The sequence below is a fragment of the Pristis pectinata genome, chromosome 15, assembly GCF_009764475.1.
Source record: "Pristis pectinata isolate sPriPec2 chromosome 15, sPriPec2.1.pri, whole genome shotgun sequence".
In the NCBI taxonomy this organism is placed as follows: Eukaryota; Metazoa; Chordata; class Chondrichthyes; order Rhinopristiformes; family Pristidae; genus Pristis; species Pristis pectinata.
The window spans coordinates 24452129-24467747 of NC_067419.1; the positions used below are offsets into that span (position 1 = coordinate 24452129).

General features: G+C 38.6%; 1 protein-coding gene across 3 annotated transcripts in view; it reads left to right on the forward strand.

The window, feature by feature from the left end:
• The window catches only part of LOC127578474 (coiled-coil domain-containing protein 91-like), a 121811-nt gene that overhangs the window by 71903 nt on the left and 34289 nt on the right, over positions 1-15619 (forward strand). For all 3 annotated transcript variants that reach the window (XM_052030551.1, XM_052030550.1, XM_052030552.1), the window contains exons 11-12: positions 1644-1820; positions 6444-6557. In XM_052030551.1, the coding sequence (XP_051886511.1) occupies positions 1644-1820; positions 6444-6557 (291 nt within the window). The remainder of the gene's footprint in view (positions 1-1643; positions 1821-6443; positions 6558-15619) is intronic.

Below are 15619 nucleotides of genomic sequence, written 5' to 3' on the forward strand. Positions count from 1 at the left end.
CCCTCCTGCACCAACTTCTCTGCCACGCATTTACTTGCCATCTCCTCCTATTCCTACCTTCACTATCGCGTGGCACTGGCAGCAATCCCGAGATTGCTACCCTCGAGATCCTGTTCTTCAGCCTTCTGCCTAGCTCGCTAAACTTACTTTTCAGGACCTCATCCCTCTTCCCACCTATGTCGTTGGTACCAACATGAACCACGACTTCTGGCTGTTCTCCCTCCCACTCTCGAATTCTGTGGACCCGATCAGTGACACCCCAGACCCTGGCACCTGGGAGGCAACACACCATCCGGGATTCATGCTCACTGCCACAGAACCTCCTATCTGTTCCCCTGACTATCGAGTCCCCTATCACTACTGCCTTCCTCTTCTCCTCCCTTCCCTTCTGAGCAGCAGGACCGGTCCCAGTGCCATAGACCTGGCTACTGCTGCTAGGCCCCGGCAGGTCATCTCCCTCAACAGCCTCCAAAGCGGAAAACCTGTTACTGAGGGGAACAGCCTCTGGGGTCCTCTGCTCCATCTGCCTGTTTGTCTTCTGTTTTCTTTTTCCTTTTCCCTCCCCTGACAGTCACCATTCTATCTACTTCCTGGACTCCAGAATTACCTGATCTAAGGGGGGGTGACCGTCTCCTTATGTACAGTATCTACAAAACTTTCCCCCTCCCTGATGCTGCGCAGTGTTTGAAGCTGCAACTCCAGCTCATCGATCGTGAGCCAAAGTTCCTCCAGCCTCAAGCACTTACTGCAGATGTGGCCATCGTGGACTGCAGCAAGGTCCACTAGCTCCCACATCAAGCAGCTTGCAGCACACCACCATGTCCTCCATCTGAACTAATTCTTTTTTCCCCCTAGTTTTTCTACTTAAAAAATTTATAACAGATAACAGGTAAACCTTACCTTTACCTACCTATCAGCTACTCATCTGCCTTGCCCCTTTACGCCTAAGCCCCTTAAGCCAAAGCCTGACCACCCTGCTCCCTCTCACTCCGCTGCCCGCTCCGATGCTGCCCGCTGGATATGGCGGTTTGCTTTTTAAACTGCCCGCGCCTTACCTGCCAACGTCACGCGCCTGCGCAGTGCAGCCCCCACTATTCCCGATTAAAAACTTATAAAACAACTTAAAAAAGAAGCTTACAAAATCTAACCCTTATAATAAAAACCCTGTTTAAAAAAAACATGCATCAGAACAAGGTACATTATGTGTAAGGTGGTGATTAGAAAAAATGTTAACTTTATCTTAATTTTTAGTTGATGCTACAGTATTGTTGTCATCTGTTTTCTGTAGTCCTTTGAAGATTGATTCTTCCCTTGAAATTGTAGACCATCTGTGTTTGCCAATGGCAGCCATTTTCTGAACATTGCCACTGTAACAATATTGTAACAAGAAAAATTTGCATTATTGGCAAGGAATGCTATAATAACAGGGACAACAATATTTCTGAAGCATCTGCTTCCAGCTTTGTAATCCAATTCCTGTTGAAGTTGGCAGACTTAATCATTTTTCAACACACATTTGTTAGTTTCTCTGATCTTTTATTTAGTATATGGCCATGGATTTTTATGTGGTATTATATTTGGTTTAAATATCTTTTGATTTTTTTTTGTTAAAATCCCGTTTGAACAATGGTCTGTTAACACAGGCAGAAAAGGAAATCATTACAGAGGCTGTTTTGAAAGCTGTGCAAGTGGAGAGAGAAAGGATGGAAAAGATCCAGATGGAGAAAAGAGAACTATGGGAAATTGAGCGTGGCAAGGACCAAGAAAAATTTGAGCAGGCTATCCAGGAGGCGTTGCAAGAGGAGAGGAACAAAAGCCAGGTGAAGTATGAGTTATGCAAATTTAAGATCTTTCAAATCTGGATCTGCTTATGCGTCATTTGTTCACGGGTCTTTTACTGGTTGGCTCGATGTAATGAGTAGTGCGCCACAGGGATCAGTGCCGTAACCTCATCTTGTTACAGTTTATGTAAATGACTTGGATGAAAGCACTGAAAGTATGGTTGCTAAATTTGCTGGTGACATAGGGCTGGAAAATAATTTGTAAAGATGATGTAGGGAGGGACTCGATTTAGAAAAATCGATTAAATAGGCAAACATTTGGAAGTAGAGTATAATATGGGAAAATGTGAAATTGTCCATTTTGGCAGCAGGAGGACTGAAAAAGAAACATCTAATCTAAATGTTGAGAGATTAGAGCTCTGAGTTGCAAAGTGATCATTGTGTACAAGTACATGATTGTAAAAGGTTGAAAATCAAAAACTCTGCAGATGCTGGAAATCTAAAATAAAAGTAAAATTATGTAAACACCCAGGAGGTCAGCTAGTGTCTGTGGAAAGAAAAACGGTTAAAGTTTCTAGTTGAAGACTGGGAAAATGAGAAAAATTAATTTTAAGCTGCAGCTGGGCTGGAGAAGAGATGAAAAGTGTCAAGGGAACATCTCTGATAGTATGAGGCAAGGATTACCCAAGTGATTCCAATGTTTGTGGAGTCATCTGTTTAATTGATTAACTAGGGCAGTTAGAGAAAGAGGGGGGAAAAAACAAAGGGAAATATAAAGCTCTAAAATGTAGGTCAGATTAAAAATGAGTGAATATTTCAGATGGCAAAAGGCTACTGAAAGTAATTTGGAAAGCAAACAATATAATTGACAGTTAAATGCAGAAGGAGGGAGGTTATGCTTCCATTCCTTAGCCCATTGGTGAGAGCACATTTGAAGTATTATGCACAGTATTGCCTGTCTCATTTAAGGAAGATGTTAACACTCAGGGAGCAGTTCAAGGAAGATTTAATGGACTTGTTAATTGGAATGATTGGATTCCCTTCTGAGGAATGGGTAGATAGGGTATGCTGATATTTGCTGGAATTAGAAGAATGAAAGGGGAATGGATTGAAATAGCTCTGGGCGCATCTGAATCTTACAGGGTGGATGTGGAGAGGATGTTTCCTCTTGTGAGAGAATCTTGAACTAAGACTTTAACATGGAATTCCATGACTTGATTATTTAGAGAGAAATGTTTGAAGTGGTGAAAGTACCACAATAACTATCTGCTTCATAATTTTAAAAGAAGATATGAATTGAAATAGAGGTATGTCAGTCAGTCACAGATATATCCAAGCTGGGCAGAGGTATACCAAAACATTACCATAATGTTCACTCCTCTTTTAGCTTATAACTGAGCAATTGTTCTCTCCATTTAGGTAATTTTCTACATCTACCATCTTAGTTTTAGTCTTCTATACAATGTCTTCCTACTTTTGAGCCATGGCCATTCTCAGCCCAAAAGTGCCATCTGTTACACCAATCCTAAAGCCCTACGTACTACAAGTGACCAATTTGAACCCATTAATGCCTTGTTGGTTATTCATAAGGCAGGATTTATCATTGAAAGTGTGGATATTCAAAGCAGACAAAATTGGACCCAGTTCTGCTTCTCTAAACCCGCTTAGGGTATGTCAGAGCATACAGGTAGGTAAAGGAGCATGTGGATAGAGTTAGAGCTTTTCAATTTTAACACATACTTGAAATAATAATATATCCTTCAGGCTTACCTGGACATTTGATTTGTATTTTTACCTGTTGATAGGACTCTGTCCCAGTAATCAGTGATTGTGTTCATTCACCTGGCTTATTAAAAGCCACATACAACCTTATGCGCTCATAACTGCCGATCATTCCCATTTTGTTTTTGGGATGAACTAGTCAGTGGCATGATGTGGCTGAAAAATAACTGGAAGAGTGAAAGCACAGGCAGAAGAGGGATGATAAACAAAAGGTTTTTGCAATTGCATGAAAGAAAATGAAGCTTTTATTGAAGAAATAATTGAGGTAAAGACTGAACTAGTCTATAATTATAATGAGCAATTTTGATTCACTTGTGTTTCACAAAGACCAAAGGTTGATGCATGTTACTTTTAACTATCTGATTTTGCCGAACACCGATTTTAAAAACTAAAACTGACCCATGAATTCAACCAGAAATTATAACTTTGGTGGGCAAAAAATTATCAAGTGCTACACGTCGGTGAGGTACCAATGCGCCTCAGCTAGTGTTACCACAGCTTTCAGAGGGTGAGGGAATTTAATGAAAGCAACATTGATGCTTTCGGAATCCTAATGTGAGATGTTAAGAGGAGCTTGATATTTAAACTGAATTTTGCATTTATTTATGGCTCTTAAGAAAGAGTTATATGGAGAGGAAGGCAAACCATTCCATGCTGTTATGGATTACATCATTGCAGGAGACATTTGTAATGTGGCCTCTAAATTTTGCACACATTGATTGTAGGTGGGTATGTCATCTGAAGTCTGATAGTCATTTTATTCTGGTCATTAGAGTTAACTCCATTTTCATATCTGTAGCCAAGTCTTCCAGCTATTTGGGGCTTGTTTTAAGAGTTTAAGGGCATCTTTAAAGTTGTGGGGTAAACTTGAATGAAATCAACTTAACTGGATACACATGGGGAATAAAAATGTTGTAAGTTTTATAAAGGCTACTTGTTTAAAATGCCTGGTGAAACCGAAGCTGGCACAGTAGGTTAGGTGGCAAGAATCCAATTGCACTGCTGAGCTGTTCTCTGTGGGGATAGGGCCTTTCCCTCCCTTTAGGTTTACATGTTGAAACCTGTAAAGGTAACTAAATTATTTTGAAACTCAACAATCCAATGTGCTTCCAACCAGCCTCCCTCTTTGCATGTTCTGTAAATCTAAGGCCATTTAAAGTTCCACTTCCCATAAAACTTCCATCATCCTATTCACGTATCTCACGATGCTTGCTGACCTACGGCTGCAGTGCCTCAATTGAAAATTTCTTATCCTGGTCTTCAAATTAACCCGTGACTTAAGTGGAAGGTCTTGCTGTCTCAGCTCTCAGATCACTGCAGTTCTCCAGTTCCTTCTCCATTTCTTTTTAATTTTTGGCCCACCATTGGTTATTGTGCTCATTATTGCCTTGACCCTAGACTCTGGAATTATTCCATAAACTTCTCTGCCCTTCCTGCCTTCCTTTTCAGAAGGCTGTTTAAAAATTCTCCCTTTGGCCAAGGTTTTCTTCACCTCTCCTAATTCTTTTACATGGCTGCCTTGAATTTTGTTTGTTGATTGCTTCAATGAAATTATGTAGAAACAGGATGGGATCTCATGGCCCCTTGAGCCATTTTGTCTATTTAGTAGAATCATGATGCACCCTGTGCTTCAAATCCACCTTTCAGCCTGTTTCCCATATTTTCCTGAAACATATCAGTTGCCACACTATTGGAAGGATGTGGTTGTGCTGGAGAGAGTGCAGAGGAGATTTACCAGGATGTTGCCTGGATTGAAGGACTTTAGTTATGGGGAGAGACTGGATATGGCGTACTTGTTTTTCCTAGAGCAAAGGAAACTGAGGGGTGCCTGATAGAGGTATGTAAAATTATAAGAGGCATAAATAGGATAGATAGAATCTTTTTCTCATTGTCGGGGTATCAAAAATGAGAGAGCTTACGTTTAAGTCAAAGTTGAGTTTATTGTCATATTTACAAGTACATGTATGCACTGGTGCAATGAAAAACTTACTTGCAGCAGCATCACAGGCACATAACATTAGAGACACAACATTCACAAAAAAAATCAATTAAACATAAATTATACAAAGAACACAATTAGAACAACAACAACAACAGAAATTCTGTTGTAGTCCAATGTGATTGTAATGTTGCTATACTGAGGTAGTGATTAGGATTGTGCAGGTTGGTTCAAGAACCAAATGGTTGAAGGGAAGTGTCTGTTCTTGAACCTGGTGCTGTGGGACTTCAGGCTTCTGTATCTCCTGCCCGATGGTAACTGCCAGAAGATGGCATGACCCAGATGGCGGGGATCTTTGATAGATGTTGCTTTCTTGAGGCAGTGCCTCATGTAGATTCTTCCATTGGTGGGGAGGGATGTGTCAGTGATGTATTGGGCAGGGTCCATTACTCCCTGCAGCTTCTTGCATTCCTGTGCATTCAAATTGCCATACCAGACCATGATGCAACCAGTCAGGATACCTTCAACAGTACATCTGTAGAAGTTGGTTAGAGTGTTTAATGACATGCTGAATCTCATTAACCTTATAAGAAAGTAAAGATGCTGGTGTGCCTTCCATAAAGAATGGAGGACTTCACTTTTATAAGGAGAGATTGGATAGGCTAGGTTTATTTTCACTGGAGTGTAGGAGGCAGAGGGGTGACCTTATACAGATCTATAAAATTGAGGGGCATAGATAGGGTAAAGTCAGAGTCTTTTTCCTGGGGTGAGGGAGACTAAAACTGGAGGGCAGAGGTGTAAGATACGAGGGGCAACAGTAATTTGTCATTGGTGCAACTCTGATAACAATTCTCAAACCTGTTTATGTTTAAGTGTAGGGATTTGGGATTAATACCACAGCAACTTCTAGGTTGATTGAATCCCTTTTTTTACCCCACCAGGAAGCCATAAGGGAAGCAGTAAATCAAGAACGAAAAAAAAGTAAGAAAGCTGTAGAGGAGACAATTCAAAAAGCCAGGGAGGATATGGTAAAATATATCAAGGAGCAAAAGAGGGTAAGTGATTCCAAGTGTATATTCCACCAACCACCTTATGATTTATGACTTCTACTTTTCATCTCATAATGTTTTAAATCATTTTTGAGGAGTATGTAAAATGTTCTACTCTGTTGGCTGGACTGCACTGAATTGTATGGTTCAGGACCTTACAAAGAAATGGATTTAGCTGTTGAATGAGCACAGCAATGAAGTTTTAGTAGACAAAATGATGAATCTGCTTTTCCAGGAGTTTTTTTTAAACTCTCCTTTCTAGTCTGCCAGGTGAAAGACATTGAATTACTATTTGTGAGATAATGCCTTTATATGACTCAAGTGCTGTTTAGATTTATGAGGATTACAAGTGATGAAAAAACATACTTGATATTTTATATTATATCTGTGTTATGATTCACTGTCGCTGTTTTTGTGCCATAACCCCTTTGATAATTACCATGTATAAACTCTAATAAAATTTTTAAACAACAGACTATGTAATAATTAATATTGTCATTGTATCCTAATTATTATGTCATTTTTAGAAGTTCTCAGGTTCCTTTAGATTCTTGGTAAATGCTGCCATTAAACACATGTTTGGATACAGATTTACTGAGTACTACAGGAAATTAATAGCTGCTTTTATTAAACCATCTATTAATTATTGCTCTGATTTTTGACAAACAGTTCACTAAACTAAGATGTGTCATGTCACTCAGTGTATAATATGAAATAATTTTCGTCGCATTTTTGTGTACGGTTTTGGTTACCCTGTTATAGGAAAGACATCATTAAGCTGGAAAGAGTGCAAAGAAGATTAACTAGAATGTTGCCAGGTCTTAAGGGCCTGAGTTATAGGGAGAGGTTGGGTAGGCCTGGACTTTATTCATTCAAGTGTAAGAGACTGATGGATGATCTTATGGAGGTATATAAAATCATGAGTGGCATATGGTAAATACACGTCTTTTTCCCAGGGAAAGGGAATCAAAAACTCAAAGGTATAGGTTTAATGTGAGAGGGGAAAGATTTAAAAGGGACCTGAGGGGCAATTTCTTCAAGCAGAGAGTTGTGCTTGTATGGAATGAGCTGCCAGAGGAAGTGGTCGAAGCAGGTACAATATAACAACATTTAAAAAAGCATTCTGACAGGTACATGGATAGGAAAGCTTTAGAAGGATATGGGCCTAAAGCATGCGAATGAGACTAGCATAGATGGGCATCTTGGTCAGCATGGGCAGGTGCGTTGAAGGGCCTGTTTCCATGCTGCACTGCTCTATTAATTGAAAATTTAGTTTTTTCACCTATTGATTATGTATATTTCAGGTTGAACTATCTTTTACACTTTGTCATGGGAGGAAAGAAGGAAAAGAATCTGCTTTGAAGTTCTTTGATATTAAATTGGCGTTTGGGGCTTGCAACAAACTAGTTCCATCCAATTTCCTTGTTGGTAGTGAAAGGGAAATTGTTGTATTTCAATTGTGTTTTTTTCCCAGTGCGATGACAGTGCTGTCCTTACACAGTACAACACAAAAGAAGGTCATTTGGCCCATCGTGATCATGCCAGCTCCTGGTAGAGCAGTCTCATCGGTGCCATTCTCATGTGCCCATCAACTCTTCCTTTTTACCACTTAGCTGCACTGAGGAGTAGTTTATAGTAGCCAATTAAACTATCAGCACCCAGTAGAAGCCTGTGCAGTCATGGGGGAAATATGGGATATCCATGCGGATGAGGTCAGGATTGAACCTGGGTTCCTGAAGTTGAGAGTGTTAACTGCAGTGCTTCTGCTGCCCAGGCAAGTCAAGCTGCACATTTTCATTTAACCAGGAATTGTATGGATCTATCTCGTAACCTGTTTAAAAACAAATGGTAATTCTTTCCCTGATTTATTCCATTTATGAGTTTAATATATAATTGTAAATTTGTACAGGTGTATGAGCTTCTTTCATCTGACTCTTTATGGATACCTCTATCTGTTCTTCCTTTCTACTAGTAAGGAACTAGCAATGCTCACCACAGAGTAAAGCATCCTATATAATTTTTGTCATTTGTTCTGTATTTTTGCATATTTCAATACCTTAACAGTGATTTTAGCTGGTATCATTTATACATGTGGAGAAAAGATTGTTTAATTGTATAGCAAGCTATACTTGTGCACAGTAAATGTTTTCATTTACACGGGCAAAATCCCCATAAAGCAATTTTCAGTACAGTACCAAAAGTGTGCCATCATAATATTGACTATTGTGAAACTTCAGTGACCATTATTGATGAATCTGTGCAAAAAGTAATGCTTAAGGAAAATGAAAATTTTTGGTTAGATAGTGTTATCTTGCTCCAAAGTTAGTCTAAGAATTAGAGGAGTTCTTTAGGTCTGTGTATTTTCCTTCCAACTCATTGTATAGAGAATGCTCCTGCACAAAATCTGCCTCACTAGCATGTTTGTTCTTCCTGTAACTCTCCTCATTGCTTTCCTCTGAGTTTTATTCCCCCTGCAGATGTTATTCAGTTCTCTCATTCCTTATTCCCATGGACTTGGGTTTTAGAATTCTGCAAATTATGGCTGTCAGTTCCATGGCATGCTGTCCTGAGGAAACTGCCTTTGCCAATGGGATAGTTTTTTTTAAAAAAAAGACCAACAACTGGAAATCTGAAACAAAAGTAGTAAATGCTGGAGAATTACAACTGGTCGGACAGCATCTGTACAATGAAAAAGACAATTTAATATTTTAGGCTGAATCCATCTTCAAAACCTAGAAAAATGGGTATTTTAATAGATTCAAAATTAAAGTAATATTACAGTCAAAATAAGAGAACCTGCCAATAATGTAATAATATATACATTTTATGGTTGACCTTTGATTAATTCTGACCGAGGCTTTTTCCCACAGTATCTCATGATTTTATTTGAAGGTGTAGAGTTATGCAGCACAGAAAGAGGCCCTTCAGCCTGACTTGTCCATGCTGCCCAAGATGCCTATTGGCGCTAATCTCATTTTTCTGCATATGGCCCGTACCCCTGTATTCCTTTCCTATCCATGTATCTGACCAAATGCTTTTTTAAATGCTGTGATTGTACCTGCCTCCATCATCTACTCTGGCAGTTTGTTCCATATCCCCAACACCATCCGTGTGGGGGAGAAGCTTGCCAATCAGATCTCCTTTTAAATCTTTCCTTTCTCAGCTTAAACCCATGTCCTCTAGTTTTGGAGTCCCCTACCCTTGGAAAAAAGACTGTGACTATCTACCCAATCTATGCCTGTCATAATTTTATAAACCTCTGAGGTCACCCATCAGCTTCTTGTGTGCCTGTGAGAACAATCCCAGCCTATCCAATCCCTCCTTGTAACTAAAGGAACTTTCTGGTGAATCTCTTCTGACCAGACTGCACACAATATTCCATGTGGTCGAACCAACATCTTGTACAATTGCACGATGCCCCGACTCTCATACTCAATGCCACTGCCTATGATGGCAAGCAAGCTAAATGCTGCCTTCACTATCTATCTGTGTCCCCATTTTCAGGGAGCAATGAATTTACACCCCAGAATCCCTCTGTACGTCAACTCTTCTAAGATCCTTCCTGTTTACTGAATATGTTTGGCCAGTATTAGATCGACCAAAATGTGTTATCTCACATTTGTCTGAATTAGATTCTGTTTGCCACCACTCTGCCCAACTTTCCAGCTGATCTATGTCCCTCTGTGTCCTTGGGCAATCGTCTTCACTATCTACAGCTAATATACTTTTTGATTTTTATTTGCTTGGGATTTCCCTGTACGTTGTCGGTATAGCTATGGGAGTCAGGGTTTGGGATTAACTCGATTAGTATGAACAGAAATCTACAAAGAGCTTCAAGGTTATTAGGAGTCACTAAATTTTTATAATGTGGGGTGATGTATCACTGAACCTGTGAATAAAGAAGTTCAAGCAGCATTACCTCTTTAAAAGTGGATTCCTCATAGAATAAATTGAATTATCTGATTTGGAATCTAGTTATGGCATTGAAATATGTTGGCCTTTTGAGTATTCATTACGATATGCCCATAGGGTCGGACGTGTCTAAGAATAGCTCAGCATTATAGACTGAAAACAAAATCAAATTCCACATAGAATTAAAATAATCAGTGTTTGTACCACAGATTTGGACTTGTTCTGCATTTCCTGTGGTCAAGTATCCTGGTCCTTTTTATTCCTATGTTGCTTATGGATGTTGCTGTAGGTACACCTTGAAAATCAAATGATTATAAAGCATCATATTGACTCCTGACATGCTTTTGTTTAGTTTTCTATTGATTAACATCCATTAGACAATTAAAGTAAATACAATGTAAACTAGATTGACCCATATCCAACAAATTCAATAACAGTGTAAAATAAGGAAGAAGATTTTCTGTAGTAAATGCTGAAGAATTGGCATTCTGCATGCTGACAGTTTACGGCATTTAGGAGACCTGTAGCTCTCAGATTTGCTGTCATCGTGCACGTAATCCAGCACAGTGCCTGCTATAAGGGTTCAATAGCATTTAGGAATAGGGCAGGCATAGGCAAGGTCCTTCAACCAATCAGACTGAAGAATTCTCACCAAGATGTGCAGAGTTTAAACTGGAACATTTAAATTGGACTCTATATCATGTACTAAAAAAGAAAATGGAGAGTAGATAAATATGTACTTCAAAGTTGTATGAAATAGAAATCGGGAAATTTGCTTTTTAATCTCCATCACTAAATTATGAGGGAATGATACCTCAGACATAAAATTTAAATTTTCAAATTGAGAAAAATTGTCTGGCAACAATTATGATTTAAAACGACAGAAAAATTGTGCCTACATTGATGAAGTTAACCCTGTTTTTTACTTGTGTGTGTAATGGGTAACAAGTTGTGCAGTTTCATGTCATTTATTTGACTTTTAATGCTGTCTCTCTCTCAACAAGGTATTGTTATGTGAGGGAGCAAAGTAAATTGGACCTCCAAATTCAGGTTTACTGATTTAACTCAAAACATGCATATTCTAGAAGTTTGTCCAATTTAGTCCATTGGATAGGACTATTAGCCACACCTTTGTCTCAATGAACATCAATTTCATCCTTGTTCTTTGTTTTCCTTATCTTATTTTCCATGTCTGAAGCTGGTGGGCAAAACTGAAAAACTGAGGAATTGAGATGTGATATTTGGGAAAACCTGCCTCTCAGAAATTGCACATTACAGTCAAGAGGACCTATAGCCTGCATTAATTATGTATTATTTGTGATCATTAGTAATATGATGGATTATTATTAGTAATAATGAAATTTTCCTGATTTGCTATGGACAAGGAGTTCACTGTGTTGTTCCAATAATATTTATGCAGCCCTATCAAAAAAGTGAAGAGATTAGTTGTTTCTTTGGAACTTGAATGACATGTTGAGAGAGCACTTTTACAGTAAAATGTCAGATGCATCTTTACATTGATTGCATTAAGGTTCAGGTGAGTTATCTGGCCCATGTTTTGATCACATGATTAACTTGCCCTGATTGCATTCCTTATGCTGAAAGTTGGCTCGTAATGTCAGGCATATGCCAATCCACAAACCCATTTAAGAAGATAAGAGCAGGACTAGGCTGTTAAGCTATTCAAGACTAGTATACATGTAATTTGGGTATACCTGTCTTAACCCTATATCCTTGAACACTTTGGGTATCAGCAGTTTATCAGTCTTGGATTTGAAGTAACAATTGACCTAGGCATTTGTGAGAGTTTCAGGTTTTTGCCACCCTCTGCATATAAAAGTTTCCTAACCTCTGTCTTGAAAGGTCTGGCTCTAATTTATTTTATACTTTGTCCCTTAAATACCAAACACTCCAACGTGTGGAAATAGATCCTCTCAATCTACCCACAAATTTTGTTTAATATGAAAACTCCCATCAACCATCTTTTAATATTCTGAGTTCCAGAAATTAAAGCCCTATTTTGTTTAACCTGGTTTTGCAATGTAATTCTTGGATTGCAGTTATCATTCGGGTAAATCTAAGCAGCACTCTGCAACACTAACATTTTCTTCCTTGGGTTTGCAGCTCAGATATGATCAGAGATGTTCAAACTTGGCTTGTATATCGTTGTGAATTACTTCTACACCCTCAATGATATTTTTGCACCAGTCTTTTAGATATAAAGGCCAGCATTCTATTCACCAAAATGTATTATTTTAAGAACCATACATTGATATTTTAATCATCTATATAATGTACTTTAATGATCCCGTCTCTTTGGAGCTCTTGCTTGCTTGCCTCTCTTAAAACACGCGGATGGAAGCCAGCTCATCCCAAGACTGTTACTCTCTAATACACTATGAAATGGCTGAATTTCTGTTACTTACATTAATTTTAGAGGCTCTCTATCCTTTCAATATTTGCTTCAGCATATGTTTTCTTGGTATGTCCAGCAAGCTATTTTCTTTCTCATCTGTAAATATTAATGGAAGTAACCATTCAGCATTTCTTCCATTTCCTTCCATTTATAGTGCCACTGTTACCTGTTCTCAAATAGCCCACACACTTCTGAAACCTTTCTTAATAATAATAATAGATTTTGTGCTTAGTTTCGTACCCCATTTTTATAGCTTATTATTTGTTTGCCTTTTGGATTTCTTCCCGTCACCGCAGTCTGTACTAGTTTTGCCTTTTTGCATGTCTTTCTTTTTCTGGTTTTATATCTTCCCCCATTTCTTTAGACACCCATGGAAGTATATTTTGGCAAGTAAAGTGGTCCTTTATAAAAAAAATAGATCTAAATATATGTTGAAATTCCCCTTTAAATCCACTTCATCATTGGTACATTGTTTACTCTCTACATTTATGCATCGTACCACTTTTTACCTGCCACCAGAGGGCTCAAAACAACACCCCACAGGAATCTTAAAAAAAATCCTTTTCTACTTGAGAATGTTGCCCATAAATTCTTTATTGTCTGCTGTTATCTCACTGTATCACATTGCATCACTGAACCAATTTCATCCTTAATCACCAAGGCTCCTATTCATCCTTTAGCATTTTCCTTATTTTTCCTGTAACTAGTTTATTTATATTTAATTCCTTGACCTTATTGCTTTGCATCCTTGCTTCAGTAATAGCCACGATGTCATGCCCTCCAAATTTTGCCCACAATTCATTCAATTTGTCACTATTTAAATAGTGTATAAGTGGTGTATTTCAATAAAGAATGCTTATTTGGACACACACACTAATCTGCTCTTCTGCCTTATTGTTTTAATCTCAGATTTCTTCCTGCTAACTTAAATGCTTTGCATCCTTTAATTTTCAGAATTCAGAAATTGGAGGTGAAAAGGGACTTGGGAGTCTTAGTTCAAGATTCTCTTAAGGTTAACTTGCAGGTTGAATAGGTAGTAGAGGAGGCAAATGCAATGTTAGCATTCATTTCAAGAGCACTAGAACATAAAAGCAAGGATATACTGCTGGGGCTTAATAAGGCGTTGGTCAAATTGCATTTGGAATATTGTAAACAATTTTAGGCCCCATATCTAAGGAAAGATGTGCTGGCCTTGGAGAGGATCCAGAGGAGGTTCGCAAGAATGATCTCAGAAATGAAAGGCTTAAGGTGCGAGGATCGTTTGATGTCTCTGGGCCTGTGCTCGATGGAGTTCAGAAGGATGAGGGGGTATCTCATTGAAACCTACGGATACTGAAAGGCCTGGATAGAGTGGACGTGGAGAGGATTTTTCCATTAGTAGGAGCGTCTAGGATCTGAGGGCAAAGTCTCAGAATAACAGGACATCCCTTTAAAACTGAGATGAGGAGGAATTTCAGGCAGAGGGTGGTGGATCTGCGTAATTTGTTGCAAGGTTATTAGGTGTATGTATTTAAGGCAGAGATTGATAGGTTCTTGATTGGTAAGGGGGTTAAGGGTTACGGGGAAAAGGCGGGAGAATGGGGTTGGATAAAAATCAGCCTTGATTGAATGGCAGTGCAGACTTGACAGGCTGAATGGCCTAATTCTGCCCCTGTACCCTGTGTTTTTTTTTATACCTGGAGAGTGTCTATACTCTTAGTTTATTCTAGCATCCCTTTATTTAAAAGTGATCTAATTCTCCCCTGAGTGTTTCCATGTTTGTGTTCTCTGTAACTACCTTATTTATGTTGTCAACTGGTTCCTTGGACATGGGTCAACTCAAGTAGAGATACCTCAATGATGCATCATCTTCCTTATCTAGCTCTGTTACCTAGTATACCATGAAATAGAATACCATTTTTGCATCCGACTTTTTTTAACTACATGCTCACCTCCTTAATCTGCTTACTGTACAAAATTTGTATTGGTTCTAGTTATAATCCTGAGGTCCTTTTCCTTAATTTTTCTTTCAGTAACTACAGTAATTTTCCTGTTTTGATTCTGCATCTCTCAGTGAAGTGTGATGAGGTCTAGATTGGTACATGGTACAGATACTCCTCCCTGTTCCTATATGTCAGATTATCAGATGTGAGTTAGAAATGAGAGCCAGAGAGATTTGACGTATCTTCTACAGTTGTGTTTGCTCTGGGCTATCTTGCTGTCTACAGTTCCCATGTTCTGCATTTCAGAAACACAACCTGCTCTGTAATTTCTTAATCCATTACTTGTAATTTTGTTTCTTGATCTGTTACAGATGTTTTTTCCTTTTATGCACAATGTTTATACGGCACTCTTTTGAAGAAGTACTCTGATTCAGGCAACCTTCTGCTTTTCTGCTCTGGGCACAAAACCAACCTTATTAGTTTGATTCTATGCTGGTTTATTGAAGCCTGAAAGATGGATAAGACTAGAAAAGTAGACAAGGATTTTGGAAAGTTTTTGAGAATTGAGGGAGAATGGTTTAATTGGTTGAAATAACTTGCAGTGACATAATAAAACGTGCAATATTGTTAAATGAAAACTCGCATTGTCAATGAGACATCCAAAGTAGTTAAGCTTTAATGATCGGTTTGAACTATAATGAAAGGAAGTAAATAATAAAAGCAAATTAATGTGTTTATAACTTGAGAAACAAAGGACCGAAGATGCTGGAATCTAGATGAAAAACCCATCTAGCCCCAGATGCTGGAGGAACTCAGCA